Source organism: Barbus barbus, assembly GCF_936440315.1.
Source record: "Barbus barbus genome assembly, chromosome: 45".
Classification (NCBI taxonomy): domain Eukaryota; kingdom Metazoa; phylum Chordata; class Actinopteri; order Cypriniformes; family Cyprinidae; genus Barbus; species Barbus barbus.
In genome coordinates, this window is record NC_136723.1 from 21624623 (window position 1) to 21648972 (window position 24350).

The following is a 24350-nucleotide window of genomic DNA, read 5'->3' on the forward strand; positions in this document are numbered from 1 at the left end:
TATATTTGTTGACTTTCTGAAGTGTATTTTTGCTTGCTTTGTTACCCGCGCACTCCTTTCGGATATCGCTGTGCGTAATTACGCGTTACTCGCGTCTGGGATCTCCTTTACGCACAGCATCAGCGCTTTCGGCTGGACTTCAGATCATCATTTCTGGCTGCTGTGTGTGAGGAGGAGGAGGATGACAATGGGTTCAGTGTGACAGTCAGGGCTGTAAGATGCAGAAGAGCGTGCGTTATAATGAAGGGCACGCGCTTTATCTGTCCATAGTCGCGCGTAAAGAGGGAATCAAACGTGGGTTCTTGAGTAAAAAAGTCGCAGAAAACAACCGCTGGAACGAAAAGTACTTCGCGCTTTACCAGAATGTGCTGTTTTACTTTGAGAATGAGCAGAGCGCCAGACCATCAGGGATTTATTTGCTGGAGGGATGCACCTGCGAGAGGATCCCGGCTCCCAAAGTGTCCACCGGTGGGAAAGAGAGTTCAGATAAACAGCAGGTATGATCTGACCTCAGATTCACTCCACATTTCATCCTCGCTGTTGCGATCAAAGCATTTCAGGTGTAAGCGTGTCAGTTTCGAGGAAGTTGGTTTCTACAAAAACCACGTGTTTGTGTCTGTTTATGAGTGTGTGTGTGTTTGTGTGTCATATTGAACACAGTACACAGGGGCTAGCTGTCACAGTTTTTACTCTACTGACAGTTTCTCAGTCTAGGTTTGGTTTTATATGTCAGCTTCTGTATAGACAAAATTAATGGAATTAATTCGTTTTTTGGACAAAATTCAACATTTAAAATATTACATAAATTCAATTTTATTATAATTTTAGTTTGAAGCAGTGTTATTTTATAATTGAGACCATTCGATTTATATATAAATATATAGTTTCAAAGTTTTAGCATTTTATGTTTGTCATTTTTATTAGTTACAGCTTTTTAAAATTATGATAGTGTTTATTTTATTTCAGTTTTAGCTTTTATAGTACATTTAGTGTAATATTTTTACTTTGCTTTGGCAACTTGCAGAAATAAAATAACTTTATGCGTTTTATATTTTATTTTAAGTTAACTTTTATTGTGTTCCAAGTAACATTTTATAATGGTTTTAATTTTAGTGAAATATTATAACCCTAGTTTCAAGGACAGATTATTAAAATGTGTCCTAATTTACAAAACTAAACTATATTTGTGAAACCAACATTACAAACCTCTCTGCTGTCGTTCCTCTAATTCCAAAGAAACAGCCTTATGATAAATTCCTCATGTGACAACTAGCCCCTGTGTTGGTGTTAAGATGTTACAACCAACAATAACAGCTCATATATTGCAATCAGACATGACTGCTTTTAAATGAGTGGATATGAGTGAGTAAATGTATGTACACCGATATTGTGGCTTCAAAGTTGCATGTTTTAGATCTTCATCAGCCAAAATGAATACAAATGAGTTCTGAAATAGAATTTTGAACAATTATTGTCTGCGCAGACATGAACATATTGTGAATGCACATTTTTGTAGTTATGCTCAGCTCTGAATTATTTAGTAGGTTAGAAACTGCGGGTGGAATCTTTATTAGTCAGACCGGTTTATCAAGCAAAATTATTAATTGACTGATATTTTTGGTTGTTTTGAAATTGAGCATCAGCTTTTTAACAGAAGTTTCTTTCTGCTTGTGTTAGTTTCTGTAGATATTGCTTTTTTGTGCATTTACTGTTATAAAATTGTATTATATACTATATTATATGTATTATTGATTATTATAGGCTAATGGACAGCCACCATGCTTTTAAAGTACTCACAGAAAAGTCATGGAAATTCTTTGGTCTGGAGGTTTGGGAATTAATATTAAAAGCAAGTCTGCACATAAACGGACATGCACTGCGGCCACTGCTTGTGTTAAGCAGCATCTTGCAGATTGTACACTCATCTTCTGCGTATGAAGCAGATATATTCTGATCCCCAGCCATTTACTGGGACCACACGAGACATGAAAGCCCCTCATCAGCATGACGGCACTCAGGCCAACATGCTTTGTCCAGATTAAGGCCTGTTGTCCGTTCATGGGTCTATCTATATATGTATGTGTATATATATTTATTAGATTATGAATAATTCTAATGCATTGTACCCTTTAATAATCCTTTATAATGCATTACACATAAAGGCTTTAAGTAAAGTGTTACTGGAAAAAGACTTGTAACGAAAAACACATAACTGCTCGCTCACTTAAAAATAAACTTATTAATAAAGTGAGCATGCAGGTTTTTTTTTTATTGATACACTGATGCGCATATTTTCTTTTCTTTTTAAATAACTCTCAAATTACGCAAATTTCCAAACTAAAATTTGGGGGTAAAATGTATTTATTTTAATAAAGGGCATTTATTTATATTTCATGATGTTGTTGCACTACTTTTAATTAGTTAAAAGTAAAGTAAAAAGTAAAGTAAAGTCGTGACGTATTGTCAAGTATGGTGACCCATACTCGAAATTGGTGCTCTGCGTTTAACCCATCCAAGTGCACACACACAGCAGTGAGTAGTGAACAAATGCACACACACACACACACACACACACTGTGAACACACACCCGGAGCAGTGGGCAGCCATGCTGCAGCGCCCGGGGAGCAGTTGGGGGTTCGGTGCCTTGCTCAAGGGCACCTCAGTCGTGGTATTGAGGGTGGAGAGAGCACTGGACATTCACTCCACCCACCTACAATCCCTGCCGGCCAGAGACTCGAACCCGCAACCTTTGGATTACGAGTCCGACTCTCTAACCATTAGGCCACGACTTCCCCCAGTAAAATAATAATTTATTATTAGTTGATTTTAATAATAAAAAGTTTAAATAAACACTTTTACAGTGTACTTTGACCATTGTGAATAATGACAACTACAAATAAACTCAAAAGTAAAATGTCTCTACTCACTAATGAGAAATGTAATGATAAATTTGTGATTAGTTCTTTTTTTAGGTAAAATATAATTTAGAATAACTATCACCTAACCATAGAATTAAACTTTTTCGCATTTTTTAAATAAAAACTGTATTAATGTATAATTCTATCCAATTGAAGGCATTCCCCTAAGGAGAGGTTTTGTCAGATTTAGCCAAGTAAACCCACTCCCAATCTCTTCTGTTATGTTATAGCAGATGTTGCTGCACCCTGCACACACACACACACACACATACATACACATACACACTTCTCTGAGATTATGAGTCGTCAGCTCTGGCCAGCAGTGTGCTGTCAATCTGAAACATGTTTTTCACACGGCTCGTGTGTGTGTGGACGTGAAGTCTAACATTTTCCATTTTATTTTATTTTATTTTTTTATTTTTTTTTTGCATGCTATTCATTGAATTACACTACCAGTCAAAAGTATGCTTTTGAAAAAAAGTATCTTCTGTTCTCCAAGGCTGTATTTATTTGATCAAAAATTTCGTAGAAATTGTGAAATATTATTACATTTTAAAATAACTGTTTTCTATGTAAATATATGTTAAAATGTAATTTATTCCTGTGATGCAAAGCTGAATTTTCAGCATCATTACTCTAGTCTTCAGTGTCACATGATCTTCAGAAATCACTCTAATATGCTGATTTACTGCTCAAGAAACATTTCTGATTATTGCCAATGTTGCAAACAGTTGTGCTGCTTTATATTTTTGTGAAAACTGTGATATAGCCTACCATTCAACATTTAGGAAAAGTAAGATAAAAGTAAAAAAATTTAAAAAAGCAAGGATGCATTAAATTAATCAAGTTACAGTAAAGATTTAATAATATTAAAAGAGATTTCTATTTTTTTTTATAAAAGTACTGTTCTTTCAAATTACATTTTAATATTTGAATATATTTTCAAACAGTTATTTTTAATGGTAATAATATTCTTCAATATTACTGTTTTTACTGTATTTTATATCAAAACAAATGCAGCTTTGTTGAGCAGAAGAAATTTATTTAAAAAAAATAAAACGTTGCAATTATTCCAAACTTTTGACCAATAGTGTATAATTATTTTTCAGTGCTTTTTATTGTACATTGCCAAGCATCTTCTTTAAAGAGTCTACTAAAATTTGATATAACTGATAAAAATATTGTTGTATGTTGAAGTTGAGCCTGTTTGCATTTGCAGACGTTGCAGACGCATCAGAGAGCTTCAAAGTACTTAAACTGCATTTAAAAGCAAATGCTGATTGCGCTTTGATTTCTGGGCCAAGTCAATTAAACAAGCGTTTGTGATGTGCAAACTAACCTGCGTATTAATAAAACAGTCGTTTATTGATGGAAGAAATGTCTTCTGCTTGAAATGCCTGCTTTTATTTTAGAATAAAATTTGAATTATGGTAACGTTTTTAATGTGATAGTTTGGCTGTTTTTGATATAAGCTATTCCAGTTTGAGCTATTGTGATGCAAAGTGCTCATAACTGCATTATCTGATTGGCCGATATTTCCTCTCGCTTCAGTTTCGGCCGTGCAGCAGTAGATTCATCTCTCTGTTTGAACATACATGATAAAGATGCAGATGCAAATGAAATATGCTTGACACAACCACCAGCGTGCCAATGACTTGTGTTACCATGGAAATCAGGTTTGATGACACGTTGAAGTGCCACTGTATTATTATGCTTGCAGCACTTCTACATCACCAGCTTCCTACTGCATCAGCTGACTTTGAGTTCTTTTCCCTTTAAAGTCTACATTTAAATTTAAGCTTATCCTGATTATTTTTTAGATCACTCACTATCTTTAAACACTGCCAATGAAACGAGAAATTCAGTCTGCTTGCACATTATATATAACTGTACTGTTCAAAAGTTTGGAGTTGGTGAATTTTTAATTTTTTGATGTTTTGAAAGAACTCTCTTCTGCTCACCAAGGCTGCATTTATTTGAAACCGTAAAAACAGAAATATTGTCAAATATTATTACTAATTAAAATAACTGTTTTCTGTGTGTATATATTTTAAAATATAGCTAATTTATTGCTGTGATCAAATCTGAATTTTCAGCATCATTACTGAAAATTCAGTGTCACATGGTCCTCCAGGAATCATTTTAATATGATGATTTTCTGCTCATGAAACAGTATTATCAATGTTGAAAACAATTAAATGCTGTTCTTTTGAAATTTGTATTCAAAGAATGTTGAAAAAAATGTTGGTTTGCAAAATAAAATAAATTGTGTACAGTAAAGTAGTGTATATTATATCTGAATGATTTATATTTAAGTTTTTATTAAAATATAGAAGTATTTTAAATAGGCCTACATTATAAAGTTATTTCAGTATTCATTATTAATCACTGGAAGTCTAATATTACTTTGTTTCAGCAGTATAATGTAATGATTTGATTCTTAATCGCACTGAAAATAAAATTAAATAAAATAGTTCGGGAACCAAACTGTTACAGCTATTAATTCCCAGTGGAAAAAGTTCATTCCTGACCGTTTTTTTAAATCATATGAATTTAAAAAAATTAAGTATGTTTTTTTTTATTATAAATATGTTTAATAAGTCTATTTCCTCCCTTAAAAAATAAGATTTTTTTTATATTAGCTATTTACGTTATTAAATTAAACTTTTCTTACAGCATAAATGCCATTGCATGTTGATTTTGTCATTTTTTTCTGGATTCTTACAGATTTAGGCTGTCTGAAAGAAGCGTATCCTGTGATTCTTCCGGTTTCGTGAGCTCTGCTGACCGTAAACGGGCCTCAGACATGTGCAACACAGTTCAGGGTTCCCATCTAAGAATAGTAGCCCTTCTGGAAGCGTGTTTCTCTCAGACGCAGTTATCTGAATGAAAGTCTACAGTGCATGACTTCGGAAGGACAATCTGTGTGTGTTTATGTGCGTGACCCAAGAAAACACGCTTCTAGTGCTTCTAGCAAATATTATGCAAATGAGCCAGATATGAATATGAATTCTGACCCGTCAATGAGTTTTGTTATTGTAATCGGATGCATATTATGATTTTAATAGCATTCAGTGGGAGATAATAGTTCTGTGGGTCGGTGAAAGTGAAACAGAATCCGGCCGTGTCTATTGTTATCTCTCGGTTTAAACAAGGCCTGAGGCTCAGGACAGCGCATTAAAGACAGAGGAGAAGCTCTGCCGGTTATATAACCACACACACACACACACCAGCCGTGCATCATGAGAACACAAACAAACCCTTAAGCCTTCGTCCTATAAAACACACTCACAGTTTTCTGGCTCTTTCGCTCCATCACTTATTTGAGGGTGAACCTGTCAAGAACATGTCCAGGTCATATTTCTATCCATAATCAAGTGAATATACATCAGAAAATTAAATCTGTAGTGAAAATCCTAATTTAGTGTTTGTGCTCAACAAAACAACAACCTCTCATTATGCTGAAATCGTGGATTCAATCTCTTTATCAGTTTGTTTTCTTTCAATTAGCACAGGTTTTGTATTTCTTTTTGAAACTGATCGGTCATAGGCGTTACTGATCTGAGCTGCATCAGCTTTTCAGTGGGAAAAAAAGCATTATTTGTGGGTAATTTTGGCAATATTCACTCAAAAACTGAAAATCAACGAGGCCTACCATCAAGCAGTTTCAAAAATAAGTTCAAAATCTGCGTTAAATTAATGTAAATAAATTCCCCAAAGATTGAATACAATGTTTTGGTAATAATATAGCATTATAAAAAATATATAAGCCATTGTTTGTATTTTGTAGGCTGGTCACACAAGTATAACAAAGGGGTATCTAAAAAAAATAGTAGTAGTAATCTGGATTATGTAATCAGATTCCATTAGAGTATACTACATTTTAAGATACTCATCATCTGATTATAGTTACTTTTTATGGATTACATGATGACATTATTCACACAATAGCAGTGAGTTATTCATAAGGGAAGTCTGGACAAAAACATTTCAGACCTGGAAGACTTGGAGTATCTCTGAGGAAGTTCATATTTCAAATAATTTAACCACACATTCACTTGTTTGCAGTTCTCTAATGTCAGTTAATGTATGTAAACAAGTAGAATATTTATATTTGGGGTTCAAGGATTTAAATGATTTTTATTGTACATTTTTTAAGATCAACTCACAAACCCACTGAAGACACTCTAAAGGTCATTGCACACTGAGGCTGAAATTTTTGCACGTTAAAAATAAATGCATCCTTACGTTGTGTCAATCACGTTTACACACTGCCTCTGAAACTTTTGTCTGTCATAAAAAATTCGGATCAGGTTCGATTTTTTTTTTTGTGTTTTCGCATCCGCAGCATGCATTTTGATAGGAAAGGATGAGGAATACAAAAAAAACGGGGGACAAAAAATGTTTTTTTGCTTTCTTTTTACCGTTTTTTTTTAACCGTTTTTTTTTTCTTTTTTACTTTTTTTTTTTTTTTACAGTTTTTTTCCCCTTCGAGATATAATCTATTCATATTTTTTCCACTGTGTGTTGGCGACATGCTTGGTGTTTTATTTTATTATCTCCTTTAGATTGGGTGTTTCACATGCTGCTTCATGATTTAAGGCGAAATTACTCAGTAAAACATCTACTGTCATTTCCATTTAATGAGTGCATGCAAGTTCGTGCTAGTGGCCGCTGGATGCATCTCTATTTAGGTCAGAACTGTATTAATGCTGTTCACCACGGGCCAAACGCACTATGAATACTGAATGCCGATTTGTGGCCTACACTCTCATCTTTTTCAGTATTACTTCCTGGTGATTTTCGGCCACGATGGGCAGAAACCTCTGGAGCTGCGGACAGAAGAGGATGCTGATTGTAATGAGTGGGTGGAGGCCATTCAACAGGCCAGGTACAATAAAAAGACCGAACACTCAACATCTTTGGAGAACATAATGTGGTTTTGCTGAGCTGGTTAGCTTGTCATGTAACAACCTTTTTGTAGGAAAGAAAAATCACTATAAGGCAATGCAAATGAAGATTTTTGCTGAAGTCTCCTGCTTTTCAGAAGAAAAAAGACCTCAACAATCCCACACCGGGGTTATTATAGTTAACAAAAACATAAAAAAACATTTTCATTTCTTACTTGGAATAACTGTTGAAAGAGAGAAGAAAAGAGATTGTTTTATTTCCTTTAATTTATCAATTTTGTTTAAATTGAAGTACTAAATAACTAAAACAATAATAAAAAAAAAACATTTCAATAAAATAAAATGTGAAAAAACCTTAAACTTTATTTTATTTCCGCTAATTTCTCAATTTCGTTTAGTTTAACTTGAAGTACTAAAATAACTATAGCTGAAATTAAGAAATAAAATTAACAAAAACTAAACATATTTTTAAAAAACCAACAAAAATGACAAATGCACAACAAAAATGAGTAAAAAATTACTAAAACTTTTAACTAAAATTAAAGTGAAAACATAAATTATAGTTAGTGTATGTATATATATATATATATATATATATATATATATATATATATATATGTATATATATATATATATATGTATGTGTATATGTATGTGTATATATACATATTATTATTATTATTATTATATATACATATATACACTGTATGTATATATAATAATACATATAAACGCTATTATATAGAAATGAAATCTTATTAAAAATATCAACAAAATTCTATGTTTATAATCAAAAGTCAAAGATCTTGATACGAAACAATTGACCAAATTTTCTGAGCTTTTATCCATTTTAATTTATAGCACTATACTCATGCTTTATGACGAAAACTGTCTAGCTTATGCATGTTTTTATTCCTCCAAATGAATCTTAGGAGAAACATCTGAGACTAGTTAATACTTAAACTAAAGATAACTTAAGAACTTCGTAGTTTTTTTTTCTATGGAATTATTTTTGTGCCAAAACAGAAAACGGAAATTTGCTAAGCGTAAGCGAAATCTGTAGCAACGCATTCAGAATCCACGATTTGCGAAAACGAATCTATGAAAATCATTAACAAAGAATTAAGCCTATTTGAAGAGCATGTTACATTTGTGCGACTAAGTTAATTTTTTTTCATTTTCATTGTGTTTTTCTTCTTTTGTAATGGCATATTTTTGATCGTTTCTGGAAAAGTTACGTTTGTTTTTATAAAGTTATGTTCATTTTTATTGACACAAAAATAATTCCATATTTTTCTGGCTTGTTTCAAATAAAACCAAGACCATACAACCTAATAGCTATATCTAAATATGTAGAAATTATGAAAATGCCACCACTGAAAATGCTTCTTGCATTGTTTTCAATTGAAAATGTTATTGGAAAAAAAAGTATGTTTTGACATTTACATCAGAGTTTTGCATGTGGTTAATATATCACATTCTACATCACTGGTGAGTTGCAGGTCAGTTATGATGGAGGAGAAAATAATGCAGAATGCAAATGGTAAAATACAACTCACCATATACTGTAAGCATGCATAGTTAGGATAGCAAAATAAACAGGCTTATATATTTTGTAAGTGAAAAGACTTCCTATAGATTTGGTTTTGCATTGCAATTAAACACAGTATTTCACTGCATATTCATCTATGACTTGGTACAATCTAGTCAGAATAGACCGATGCAACATCTTCAAATGCCATAAACAAAACTACGTAAGGTCAAATAAAATAAAATACGACCCAGACTACATTTGAGTGCCTCATTGATTTATTTAGCACTCAGAGTTTCTCTTTGTAAATGTTTCTAACCAGCTTTGTTCTTCTGCTGTCGCTGGCAGTTATTCAGACCTCATCATCGAGCGGGAAGTTCTCATGCAGAAATATATCCATCTGGTGCAGATCATGGAGACGGAAAAGGTGGCGGCAAATCAGCTGCGGACACAACTGGAAGACCAGGATACAGAGATCGAGAGGCTGAAGGCAGAGGTCAGTTCATCTTCGTCGGTTCTGCCAAGGGTTGCCAGGTCCCAGAACAATTTACACTCCAAAACCCACCCATAAGGACTGAAAACAAGCCCAATTTTTCCAGACGTTTTGATAAATGTTTTAATTTTATTTTTTAGTTACTCTCTTTAATTCAATTTTTTAATTTTTTTGAAGCATTTTGCATGAGATATTGCGTAAAACGTGAGCTATGAATAATAATAACAACAGTCACAGCATATTATACTGACATAGCTATGCATACAGTTGTCTGTAAGATAGTCTCGCAGTTTATTTTTCTCAGAATTGTGAGATATAAACTTGAAAATGCAAGAAAAAAAGTCAGAATTGTGAGATAAAAAAAATTGCATTTACCGTTTAATTTTTTTTATTTTATTCTCAGAAAAAAATCCAGCCCAAAACTCAAAACCAACTGAAAATGAATAAAAACTAGCCTTGTTTTTAAGCATCCAGTCATAGTCGACAGCTGCTGGATTCCTATAAATAGACTTTAAAATAAAATGTTAAGGTTTTTTTTTACATTTCTTTTGAATGATTTTAGCTAGACTAGTTTATATGTAGTATTTGCATATTTATTGTTTACTGTGTTCTTGTGACAGCAAACATATGTCCACATCGTCTCTCTCTTACTTGCTCTTTCAGTGGTCTTTAGGTTGCCAGGTATTAACAGGAAAGGATCAATACACATTTGAGAAAGGATCTTCATATTTGTCTGCAGATAAAGCTTTTTGGTGGCTGCGGTGCATTATAAAAGTAGTCCCCAAAAAATATAAATTTCCAGCAAAAGCATTTTCAAAATTTTTCAAAAGCCCAATTGTACAAGAAAACCATGGCAACCCTGCTATGTGTATATTAACTGTTATCTGTGTTCTAGATTATCGTTCTGAATAAAACAAAAGAGCGAATGTTGCCTTATCAGTCCAATCAAGAGGAAGAAGATCCAGATATCAAGAAAATCAAGAAGGTAAATGATTGTCTACATTTGGATTGTATATTTGTTCAGAATTATATATCCACCTCATTTACTCAGTAATGTTTGCTATTGTGTCTAGTGTAAGTGCAGTCATTTGGGCGTCTCCATTGCGTGTTTTCTCGCAGGTGCAAAGCTTCATGCGTGGTTGGCTGTGCAGGAGGAAGTGGAAGATCATCGTGCAGGACTACATCTGCTCACCTCACGCTGAAAGCATGAGAAAGAGAAACCAGATCGTCTTTAACATGGTGGAGGCCGAGACGGAGTACGTGCTCCAGCTCTCCATCCTGGTCAACTGCTTCCTGCGGCCGCTCAGGATGGCGGCCAGCTCCAAAAAACCCCCCATTAGTCATGACGATGTTAGCAGCATCTTCCTTAATAGGTATAATTCATATTCTGATGGTAAACTTGGAGCAATGCTGTGAAGGCTTGTTTCCACCTCTGAATAAAAAATTTACTTTTTATCTCACAAATTCAGACTTTTTTTTTTTTTTGCAATTGCGAGTTTATTTTTTGTATCTCACAATTCTGACTTGTTTTTCTGAACTGATGTCTTGCTGTTCTGATTTTTGTCTTGGAATTGTAATTTAATTTTTTTTTCGTTGCCACCAGGGAATTAAAAAATTTAAATGTTCGTTGAGAATTGTTTTCTCACAATTTACTTTTTTTTTAATCTCACTGAATAATAATTAAAAAAAAAAGGTAATTGGGACTTTTGTCACAATTCTGACTTTTCTTTTTAGAATTGCGAGATTATATCTTGACATTTTTTCTCTGCAATTAGTTTTTTTTCCATCACAGAATAAATAATGAAAACAGTGATTGCAAAGTTTTTTCTCACTATTTTTTATCTCGCAATTTTTTTTCTCTGTGTGGAAAAAAACTGAATTGTGAGATATGAACTCTCAATTGTAAGGTAAAAGTCAGAATTCTGAGATAAAAGTCACAATTACTTTAGTTATTAATCACTTTTAGTTTTTTATTCCATGGTAGAAACAAGCTATATACAGTATTTCAGTTTTTATTTTTTTTATTTAGTCAGGCTGTTGATTAAAAAAAATAATTACTTTTTTAGACACCACCAATAAATGTTTAAAATATGCAACTATCATCTTTTTACAATATGCTACTACAGTGCTGCTTGAAACCAATATGTTTACATTTAGTCCACAAGACAAAAAAATAGCTTAAATTATTAAAATAGCCCATTCAAAAGTTTGGGAACCCTTGGTTCTTAATACTGTGTGTGGTTACCTGGATGATCTACGACTGTTTTTTGTCTTATGATGGTTGTTCATGAGGCTCTTGATTGTTTTGAACAGTTAAACTGAGCTGTTCTTCAGAAAAATCCTCCATGTCCTGCAGAATCTTCAGTTTTCCAGCATCTTATTTGAATCCTTTCCAGCAGTAACTGTATGATTTTGAGATGCATCTTTTCACGCTGAGGACAACTGAGGGACTCAAACACAACAATTAAAAAAGGTTCAAACATTCACTGATGCTCCAGAAGGAAACACGATGCATTAAGAGTCGGGGGGTGAAAACTTTTTGAATTTGAAGATCAAGGTAAATTGTACTTAATTTGTCTTCCGGGAAACATGCAAGTAGCTTCTATTGCTTCCGAAGGGCAGAACTAAATGGATTTTTTTTTTTAAAAATAATAAAAATTTGGACATCTTCATCCTGCTCAAATGTTTTCACCCCCCGGCTCTTAATGCATCGTGTTTCCTTCTGGAGCATCAGTGAATGTTTGAACCTTTTTTAATTGTTGTGTTTGAGTCCCTCAATCATCCTCAGCGTGAAAAGATGCATCTCAAAATCATACAGTTACTGCTGGAAAGGGTTCAAATATGCAAAAGATGCTGGAAAACTGAGGATTCTGCAGGACCTGGAGGATTTTTCTGAAAATTTCTAATTTTTTTCTTCATTTCTAAGTGAGACGATAATGTTTCTCCATGAGATATTCCATCAAGGCTTGAAGGCTCGGATAGCCAACTGGCCAACGTTAGTGTTAGGTGAGTTTACTTATTTATTTTATTTTATTTTTGCACACAAACATACATGCAGACATGCAGTGAAATGCTTTTTTACTCTCCACACATAAAGTAAAAATGAACATCATAATAGCATCTAATAATCAACACAAGTCAGAATAGAAAATATATAAATAATTTTGCAAAGACAAGTGTGTTATTGACTTCCCTCCAATGCTCATGATCTCTTGCATATCATAATTTTGTCTAACAATGTTCATATAAACATGATGCAAAACCATACTGTGACATTTCAGCGGATCTCTTCGACATCTTGCTGCCGATGCTGAACATTTATCAGGAGTTTGTGCGAAACCATCAGTACAGTTTGCAGGTTCTGGCGAACTGTAAACAGAACCGGGACTTTGACAAGCTTCTGAAGCAGTATGAAGCAAACGCCGCCTGTGAGGAGCGAATGCTGGAAACCTTCCTCACCTACCCCATGTTTCAGGTGAACCGCTGACCTCTGATATTTGAGCAATGAGTGTGAGAATATCCGATAGTAACACTAGCAAACTGCATATTGCATTTAATTTCACTGTGGTCCATTGTGTAAAAATGATTAATTGTGTATTTTAATTGTTACTATTAGATCCCGCGGTACATCATCACCCTTCATGAGCTCCTCGCTCACACGCCTCATGAACATGTGGAGCGCAAGAGTCTGGAATTTGCCAAATCCAAACTTGAGGAACTGTCCAAGTGAGTGAATGAAGAAGGCTTCAGACCGGTATTTTGGCTATAAAGCACCAGAACATAGAGAGTACAACAAAGAACTAGAGTATTATAAGTTGATCATGCCGTTCTTTTATTGATTCAGAATGTAAAAACATTGTTTGTTCTAATTGGAACCTTTATTTTTAAGAGGGAAGATTCTAAATTTTATATTTATGTTTTCTGTTTATATCAGTTTCGATCAAAATAATAATAATAAAAAATGTATTATAAAAATAAAAAGAATGTTTTAAAATACATTTGTATTGTTAATTTATTTATATATATATATATATATATATATATATATATATATACATATACAATTTATTTAGTATAAAAAACATTAATATTTTGTTTTAAAATAAAAATATATTTATTTACAATGCAAATGTACTAATTATTTTTTAAATTGCTGTATTCTCTCATAATTCTTTACCAACTTTTAAAATCATCTTTCATCTACACTTGTGTGAAATTAAATAAGATTGTATCCACTAAAGATGAAGCTGTCATATCAAACAGCCCATTAGTGTAAGTGCTTCCTCTGTGGAAAAAGTGATGCTTTTAAATGCAAAAAAGGCCTTTGAATTTTATTATTAACATTCACGTGACAAAGGCATTGATCACTCTTTCTCTCAAGCCTAGTATATGTCATGATTGAATATAGTCCAGTTCACATTTCAACTGACTACCATTCTGCCAAACTCCTTAAAATACACTTCATCCATTTAGTGTATACACTGAGATGATACAGCTGTGTGTTTGTGTGTTTATTCTCAGAATGATGCACGATGAAGTGAGTGACACAGAAAACATCCGTAAGAATCTGGCGATCGAGCGAATGATCGTGGAGGGCTGTGCTATTCTGCTGGACACCAGTCAGACGTTTGTACGGCAGGGTGAGACACACAGTTCATTCCAGTCACATGAATGGAGCAGCGAGGTGTTTGATTCAGGACACTTCCTCTTCAAATTAATTACTACCCCAATACTTCATGAAGTGAATTCCTTCCTGTTTGTTTCTCTCTGTTCTACATTACTAGTGCCATTTTCTACAAGCTGATCCACAGTTTTAAAACCATTTTATTTGATTGTTTTATTTATTTAAATAATTAAATATTACTGATTTCTGACCTATTTATCAAGTTACGGCAAGGAAAACTATTTTTATGGGTCAGATGTACCTAAAAATATGCATTAGTTCTCTTTTTAAATGTTAAACATAAATTTATATTTAAAAAAATCTAATTTATTGCAGATTTCTTTCTTTTTTGTTATAAATTCAGGTTATTGTAAATTTTAAATGATGAAAAAAATTATGTAATACATTTTATAAATGTATTATACAAAATGAAAATAATATTTTATTTAAACAAAATATTTTGATATTTATTTTAATTAACATAATTTCTTTATGTATAATATTTTTTTTATATTTGTTTGTAATAAATATTTATTACAAACAAAAAAACTGTTTAATATAAATATATATTGTTTTATATATGATAAAAATAAAAGTTTGAATTGTTTTAAAATTAATATTATTTAAGAAAGTGACAAATATAAAAGCATATTTACAAACAAACAAAACTAATATTTTATTTGTGTTAAAATAACAATGTGTTTATTTAAAATACAAATAAAAGTATTATTTGTTTGTTGTATATCATTATTGTTTCTTTATTTAAAACAAAAGTTGACCAGCTTAACTGGAGTCAGTCAGTAGTTTTGTATGAATATGAGTGCGTGATTGTTTCTGCTCCACTGATCTCATTCAGCTCTGCTCCACACTGACAGCAAGGTGTGAAATGTGCTCTAATGAGATCTAATGTGCCATTTTAATGCATCTTGTCTTATAGAAAAGCATCTCCGGATGAGACAGCGCTGCCCTCTCTCCCTGAAACGCTGTCTTTAATGTTCTTCTTCCTCTGGGTAATGAGTTGATGTGTGTGCGTGTGTGTGTGTGTGTGTGTGCGTGCGCTGTAGGCTCTCTGATTCAGGTGCCCTCCGTGGAGAAGGGTAAACTGAGTAAGGTGCGTCTGGGCTCACTGTCGCTCAGGAAAGAAGCTGAACGCCAGTGTTTCCTGTTCACCAAACACTTCCTCATCTGTACACGCACCTCGGGTGGAAAACTGCACCTGCTCAAAGTGAGTCGAGTCCCTCTGAAGATAATACCAGCTCAGCAATACAAAGAATCAGTAATGCTTTGAGTTTCTTAAAGGAATAGTTCACCCAAAATATATATAATAAATTTATTTTAAATATTACATTTAACTATTATTTAAATAATTGTATTTATTCTAAAATAAAATGTAATGTAAAATTTTAAATATGTATTATTTAAAATATTAAATATAAATATAATTTATTTTAAATTATATAGTTTTAATGTTTAAAGTAGATCTGTATTATTTATTTAAAATTAACAGTATTTCCTTATTTCAAAATTATACAAAAATTCTATATCTATTTGTTTAAAATTGTTTTGAAATAAAAATTGTATTATTTAAATATGCATGATTTATTTTGTTGTTTTCTGAATTATTATATTCTTCATTTAAGTGTGTATATATATATATATATATATATATATATATATATATATATATATATATATATATATATATATATATATATATATATATATATATATATAAAATGTTTTTTTTTTTTTATAAATTTGTATAGTTTTAAATTAATATTATTTCTTTATTTTAAATTAATCAGAAATAAAAATACGCACCTTCTGAGTTGAGTCACCCTGAAAATAACAACATCTCAACAATTAAAATAATCAAAGTGATGTAAATTTCTTTAAGGAATCGTTCACCTTACCATGTTCTTAAAGGAACATGATCTAAAATATTCTCATCAATTAATCACCGTCATGTTGTTCCTACCCCACTTTGTTTTATTTACAGTATCGGTCACTGTTCACCTTTGTTGAAAAGACCAGTTAAGACATCTGGGTGAATTTTTACATTAATTGTTTCATACAAAAGCATAAAATAACTATAATAAAAGTGCCTTTCTTCAAAACCCCAGCAGGGAGGCACGTTGTCTCTGATAGAGTGTACGCTTATCGAGGAGCTGGACGCCAGTGATGAAGACTGTAAGTGTGACGCCAAACCAACCGTCTATACGACTTCATTGCTACCATTAAAGCTAGTGATACCAACACAAAGTTAGCTATCAATGAAGTAAAAATAGTGAGTTTTGATTTCCAATCTCCTCAGATAATGCTGCTGGTCAGGGATTCAACCATCTGGAGTTTAAAATAGCTGTTGAACCTGCTGATGGGCCGTCGTTTTCAGTCGTTCTGCTCGCGCCGTCTCGGCAGGAGAAAGCAGCCTGGACCAGCGACATGAGCCAGGTACAATCGACTCAATACATGCAACTCGCTTATTCATTTTGTATCTGTAGAACAAACTACAGACAGCTTTTTCTATGAATATCACAACTCGTATGAAACAAAAATGCATGCACAAGAATTAAACAATTTATTCAAGCTCAGAAATGTAGAGATTCAATCAAACCCAAAGAGCAGAAGTTCATGTTTTCTAGCTAGAAAGCAACATGCATGAAATGCACAAGAGTGAGAAGTTCCCGTTATATTTGCATTGACATAAATAGCTTCTCTGACTTTACGGTAAGGTTTTTGCATAATATTTTTAGCATGAACTGTCTATTATACACTTTGCCCTAGGGATAACCTGGTATGCAAATTTTTTTTTATTTATCTATAATTTTATGTGCTTCAGATGAACTCTTTAATTTCATTTTATAAAAAACAATATGAGTAGGAAAAATAAGCCCTTATATTATATGTTGCCAGTATGAGCCTAATCAGGCGAATGTTGATCATTTAAAATGCTAATATTAGCTCAGAATGATTGTTTACCGATATATTGTCCACCCCTAGTTTGTTCATTTTGTGTCCTGTTACAGTTGCTAGAACGTGAGTGTGAAGTTGCTGCATTCTATTTTTCTTTTCTCTATTTTTATACCATTTAGTGCATTGACAACATTCGCTGCAATGGCTTGATGACCAGCGTGTTTGAGGACAACTCCAAAGTCACCGTGCCTCACATGATCAAGTAAAACACAAGCACTCCAGTGTCATTTTATTATTACTTAAATTTTTTTAATTAGATATTTTAATTAGTGTTTTATTTTTTTTAATACTTCTGTTTAGGTTTTAATTTATTTTAATTTCATTTTTAGCAATTGTAGTGCTTCAGCTTTATTTCATCTCTAATTGTCTTTAGTTTTTATTTAAATTCAGATTCCTTTATTGTGCAAATACAAATACATACATATATTTGTTATAAAAACATGTTTATTTTACAGTAATAATGTACGTATTTAACATAAATATGCTTCATTTTAAATTAATATTTATTTACATTTATACACACACACACACAAAATAAAAATAAATGCATAAAATGTATTTTTTTGTTTTAATTATTTAAAATATAAATTTTTAAAATTTTTATTTAAATGCAGTAAATATATATTTTAAATAAATTGTTTATTTTAAAATTAAAAATATCAAAACAAATATTTATTAAAATATATAAATATTGTATTTGTTTCAAAATAAAAATCTATGCATTTAAAATGTTTTTTAAAAATAGTTTTTTCAATACAACTTTTTTCAGTTAGCTGCCAAGATATTATTTCTAAATTCTGTTTAACTTTAAGACTTTTATCTAATATTTAGATTTCATTTCAGCATAATTCCAATTAACAAAAAAGTAAATAGTTTGTTTTAATTTTAGTTTACAGACTAGACACAGACTTAGTCCAGATGAGTTCACTGTAAACAGTTAATGTTATTTTAATTTGCTCATTCATGTCTGCAGGTCTGATGCCCGACTGCATAAAGATGATGTGGACATCTGCTTCAGTAAGACGCTGAACTCCTGCAAAGTGCCACAGATCCGTTACGCCAGCGTGGAGAGACTCCTGGAACGGCTGACCGACCTGCGCTTCCTGTCCATCGACTTCCTTAACACCTTCCTCCACACCTACCGCATCTTCACCACCGCTGCTGTTGTGATGGACAAACTGGCCGACATCTACAAGAAACCCTTCACGTCTATACCTGTCAGGTTAGAGTATCTGTCACTCTAGCAGTTTTTTTTTTCTCCTGTGCAAAGGAAGTGCAAAAATGATTGATTTGATCATTGCTTTCAACTAAATGTTTTGTTTGACTGTCACACATTTAAAACATGTTCTCCATCCTTGTCTGAATGCCAGTCATTATTGTGATGACTGTGATACAATTAATCTGAAGCTCATTTTGATTATGTATATTGCCGTTCAAAGACTTGGGATTTCTATGATTTTTTTAAAAAGAAATTGACACTTGATGCTTTTACTCAGCAAAGATGCATTAACCAGATAAAAAATGTCAGGTATTTACAATGTTTTCTAATAATAGTAATTATAAAATAGTAAATATATAATAATCTTTTTTATTTCAAACTGGAGAAATGGCTGCTGAAAATAGAAAATACAAAATTGAAAATTCAATTGAAAAATACAACAGAAAATATTGAAATAATAATAATAATAAAAAAATATATATATGCCTTGCAAATTTTTTTCACATCAATCTACACTCCATAATAACAAAGCAAAAAAAATAGTTTTTAACTTCTTTGCAAATTTATTACAAATAAAAAGCTTAAATGATTTAATTGCATAAGTATTCATATCTGGGAAAGTTGACATTAAGATCAGGAGCATTCATATTGCTTGTAGATGTTATTACACTTCAAGTGAAGTTAACCTGTGGCAAATTCAATTGAATGGGTATGATTTGGAAAGGCACACATGACTTAAAAGGTCTAACAGCTGATAATGCATATCAGAGCAAAAACCAAGCCCTGAGGTCAAAGGACTGCCTGTAGAGCTCAGAAACAGGATTGCATCAAGCCACACATCTGGGGCAGAGTTCAGAAACAAATATATATATATATAATTTTGAACCGTGAAGAAAGTCCACGTACAACTTGGATGCTTCGAGGGTGAGTAAAACACAGGCTAATTTTAACTTTTGGGTGAACTAACCTTTAACGTTTGACTTCAACTGTGTCTTTAGAATACAGACCACATAACTCACTCTGTTCCCTCAATCCTCTGCTTCCCACAATTCTCCTGTTCCTCCCTCACTGTCACTCGCAGGGTTCAGTATCATTCGTCCGACCGTTTGTCCATCACCTCCATCTGTCCAGACTACAGCCTGAAGATCACAAGGCTTGCGCTGGACCAGTCCAAGTAACTCATCGCTCGTCTCTCCCTCTGTCTCTTTTTGTTTAACATGTTTGTGGATTTTATTTTCTCTCATGTCCATTTTATATTATCAGTTAATTGGGTTTGTTTTCATAATTTAGTTTTTCATGATCATTTCCCACTGTCTTTTTGATCCGTAGAGCTATACAGATTGTATGTGCTATTGTACCTTTAAGACTTAGATATGTAAATGACTTCCATTGTGAACCAGGGTTATAGATGGATGGATGGACGGACAGACAAACAGTCAGACAGACAGAACGATAGAACAATAGATAGAATGAACGTACGATAGATAGATAGATAGATAGATAGATAGATAGATAGATAGATAGATAGATAGATAGATAGATAGATAGATAGATAGATAGATAGATAGATAGATAGGCAAGGCAAGTTTATTTATATAGCACATTTCATACACAATGGTAATTTAAAGTTCTTTACATAAAAGGAAGTCAAATAATCATAAAAAAAATAATCACAACAATAAAACCAGAAATTTAAAAACGTTTAAAATTGATTTAAAATGAATTTAGAACAGTTAGAATTAAAAATGATTATACATAAAATACAGTGCAATTAGTTTGACGTAGCACAGTGCTCATTCAACAAATGCACGGTTAAACAGATGAGTTTTGAGTCTGGATTTAAATGTGGCTAATGTTTTAGCACATCTGATCTCTTCTGGAAGCTGGTTCCAACTGTGGGCAGCATAATAGCTAAAAGCGGACTCCCCTTGATTTGTGTGAACCCTTGGTATTTCTAACTGACTCGATCTTAATGATCTGAGTGGTCTGTTAGGTTTATATTCAGTGAGCATATCGGCAATGTATTTAGGTCCTGGGCCATTGAGTGATTTATAAATGAGTAAAAGTACTTTAAAATCAATCCTAATTGTAACTGGAAGCCAGTGTAAGGATCTGAGGACTGGTGTGATATGCTCAGAATCCTGGCAGCAGCGTTCTGGATGAGCTGCAGCTGTCTAATGGCCTTCTTTGGAAGACCATTAGAAAGACAGACAGATAGATAGATAGACAGACAGATAGATAGAACAATCGATGGATGGACAGAAAGACAGAACAATAGACAGATGAATGCATGGATGCATGGATGGATGGATGGATGATAGACACGATAGAACGATAAGGGCAGATCTGGTTGTGCGGTGCATTTATTCACTTGTTTCCATCTTATGCTGATGGCGCAGGTCCCTCGAGCATTTCTTCGCCACAAACCAAGGCCCCTGGAGCGGAGAGCACCTGAACAACAAATCCCCCTGTCTGTCTCGCAAGTTCTCCTCTCCTCCACCCGTCTCCATCCCCTCGCGCACCTCTTCCCCCATCCACTCACGGAAGCTGTCCCTTAGCTCTCCTGTGAGCTGTAAGGGGGGAGCTCTGGACCTGTCGGCGGCCACTTTTTCTGCGGCTAGCAGCCCGACGTCTCCCTACACCCCCTTCATCACCTCCCCTCCACCCACCTGCACCAGGGCCCCTCTGGACCTCAGCCGGGGCCCCAGCTCCCCCGAGCTCAGCCCCTCCACCCCAGAGGAGAGCGGGGAGCTGCCGCGTATCGAAGCCTTCTGTGGGAAGCTGCGACGGAGTATTCGACGAGGTGAGCGTCGTTCTGGGTCCTCCAACGTTCAGCTGCGAATTTACTTCATACTAGATGGATGATGAATATGTTGGAAAATCACATGTGTGGCCCTGGAGCACAAAACCAGTCATAAGTAGCTCAGGTATATTTGTAGCAATAGCCAACAAAGGGTCAAAATTATTGATTTTTCTTTTATGCCAAAAATCATTAGAATATTAAAGAGATAGTTCACCCAAAAATGAAAATTCTGTCATTAATTACACACCCTCATGTCGTTCCAAACCTGTAAGACCTTCATTCACCTTCGGAACACAAATGAAGATATTTTGATGAATTCCAAAAGACCCTCAAGGATCCTAACACGATCAAGGTCCACAAACATAGTAAGGACATCGTTAAAATAATCCATGTGACTTCAGTGGTTCTACTGTAATTTTACGAAGCTACGAGAATACTTTTTGTGCGCAAAGAAAAGAAAAATAAGAACTTTATTCAACAATTTGTCTCCTCCGCGTCACCCTGGCACCATTTTGGAGAGTATCACGTGATTCATAACTCCACAGAACTGACTTTTGCAAAGGTGGCATCCTATCACAACACCATGCTTGAATTCTCTGTGCTCTTCAGAATGATTAATTTTTTTCCCCAAGTGTTTGGAAAAGCAGACTTTATGGCTAGGTGCAATAGTGTGATAGTGAAGATTGATAGATACATGACTGATGTTTTATGATGTTCCTGACAGCTGTACTGGACTCAGTATCATTGGATAAGTTCATTTCTGAGACACCCATGTCCAGTGATTCAGGAGACATGTCTCCATGCCGTTCACCGTCCACCCCGGGACACCTCCGCTACCGACCGCCTGCAGGTACCGCCTTTCTCAGTCTTATATTGTCATTAATTATTTTAGCAGACTGTAAGCATTGGGTTATGAATTATACATATTGCATACTTTACCTTTGCTTCAAATGTTTGGACACATTTAACTGGAATATTATCCTGGAATTGTTTTCATGACAAAAAATATCTTCTTTTATAATAAAATTTTTGTTTCATTTTTTTTTTTTTCATTCCCTGAACATTCCGAAATGTAACATTTAAAAAAAAAAACGTTAGAAGAAACACGTTCCATGAAGGATGTACTGTATAAAGACTAAAGTTTTTGTTTTTGTGCTAAAGTTTTGAGAACTTTAGAACAAATATTCTATTAACGTTACTGAAAGAATATTTGTTCGTACCTTTGAGAGAACATTTCCAGAATGTTTTGCAAAGTGCTGAGAATGTTCCCTGTTAGCTGGATTAAACTCATGTTTCAAAACTAGAAAATCAAATTTCCCATGATATGGTGACTTGATTTCTCTGGTCGTGTCTTCATAGGTCAGTCTGCCGATAGCTCCCGCTGTGCCGTGTCCCCCGCGTCCGCCTTCGCCATCGCCACTGCCGCAGCTGGACACAGCAGCCCACAAGGTTAGAGACACTGATGGGGTCGGACAGCTGCCCTCGCCGCTGAAACCGATCTCCCATCGGGTCTTGGTTGAGTCGTGACACAGCTCTGGGGAATCTTTCTCATCCTCATCTAACAGAAATCTCCTACTGTCTCTCGTTCAGGATTTACCAACCCTGAGAAATCCTACGACAAGGAGTTCCTCATCCGCCGGGCCGCCACCAACAGGGTGCTCAACGTCCTGCGCCACTGGGTTTCCAAACACTCACAGGTTTGTTGACTTTGCATCATTTCCAGCCTGTTATTTTCTTCCTGATGTCCTGAGTGATATATCAGTCATAATGAAGACGCATCTTGCAAGGAGGATGTAAGACATTACAGATGAATAGGGTAAAAATCTTAACTAATAGATATCACCATATGTTTTCGTTCACACATAACACTCAAAACTCGTTCACTCCGCAGCATCTCGCAGCAATCATTTACATTCCACAGACGCTAAACATTCTTGCAAATGTCTAAACTGAATTATACATGCAGACATTCATATGAGTTTTAAAAAGCAAATCAGTCAGTCTGAGAACAAATTTAATTTTTGGACATGAAATGTTTACCGAGGTCCAGACCTCTGTGACTTCATAGCTGGCTACGGGCCTGATTATATATCAGGCAAATGATAGCCTATATGAACAAAACTCTGTAAATAAAACAGTATATGCAAGTGGTAAAATATATATACACACACAAATAGATCAAGTGTAATAAAATAAACACTTAAATGTGTATTTTGGATGTTTTCTTTCCACTAATCTGAAGACAGACATACAGTATGAAAGCTTGTCTCAGCCACAGAATAAAAAAAGTTAAAAATATATATTTTTATCTCACAACTATGACTTACAAGAATTAGAAGTATTATAAGATATGAAGAAAAGTCAAAATTGTGAGAGTAAAACACAATTGAGGAAAATGTCAGAATTATGAGATTACATAATCACAATATGTAAACTCACGATTACAAGTTTATAACTTGCAACTGCAAGATATAAACTCATAATTCTGAGGAAAAAAAGTCTTTTGTGAGCTAAAAAGTTTTTTCTAATTTTTTTTATTCCACAGTGGAAAGAAGCATCCATAAGATATGTCATCGAAGCAAAAAACTATGGTTTTGCCTTAAAAAAAGTTCAAAAATTTTTTTTTTCCGTTTTTAGGGTCTCATTTCTAAATAGATTTCTCCATTTACTCTAAATCTTTCTGTGGATCTCGACTGGTTTTGTATCAGCAGAGTATTGATTGGTAATTGTTTATAAATTTATGATCAAATTTATTTGTAATAAAGTCCTTAAACTGTTGTTTTACACTGCTATTCCACCTATGCATGATTATATGATTTATTAGCTGCATTTTATGATT

General features: G+C 33.8%; 1 protein-coding gene across 1 annotated transcript in view; it reads left to right on the forward strand.

The window, feature by feature from the left end:
* Nucleotides 1-218: 218 nt before the first annotated feature.
* LOC306864435 (ras-specific guanine nucleotide-releasing factor 2-like) overlaps nucleotides 219-24350 on the forward strand; it is a gene marked incomplete at its 5' end in the record, with an annotated part of 32994 nt that continues 8862 nt past the window's right edge. The window contains 18 exons of the mRNA XM_079408444.1: nucleotides 219-497; nucleotides 7704-7810; nucleotides 9709-9856; nucleotides 10749-10838; nucleotides 10973-11226; nucleotides 12780-12859; nucleotides 13135-13328; nucleotides 13470-13579; nucleotides 14375-14493; nucleotides 15581-15741; nucleotides 16640-16706; nucleotides 16831-16967; nucleotides 17609-17691; nucleotides 18463-18711; nucleotides 21108-21511; nucleotides 22236-22361; nucleotides 22871-22960; nucleotides 23102-23208. Of these exons, the coding sequence (XP_079264570.1) occupies nucleotides 219-497; nucleotides 7704-7810; nucleotides 9709-9856; nucleotides 10749-10838; nucleotides 10973-11226; nucleotides 12780-12859; nucleotides 13135-13328; nucleotides 13470-13579; nucleotides 14375-14493; nucleotides 15581-15741; nucleotides 16640-16706; nucleotides 16831-16967; nucleotides 17609-17691; nucleotides 18463-18711; nucleotides 21108-21511; nucleotides 22236-22361; nucleotides 22871-22960; nucleotides 23102-23208 (2805 nt within the window). The remainder of the gene's footprint in view (nucleotides 498-7703; nucleotides 7811-9708; nucleotides 9857-10748; nucleotides 10839-10972; nucleotides 11227-12779; nucleotides 12860-13134; nucleotides 13329-13469; nucleotides 13580-14374; nucleotides 14494-15580; nucleotides 15742-16639; nucleotides 16707-16830; nucleotides 16968-17608; nucleotides 17692-18462; nucleotides 18712-21107; nucleotides 21512-22235; nucleotides 22362-22870; nucleotides 22961-23101; nucleotides 23209-24350) is intronic.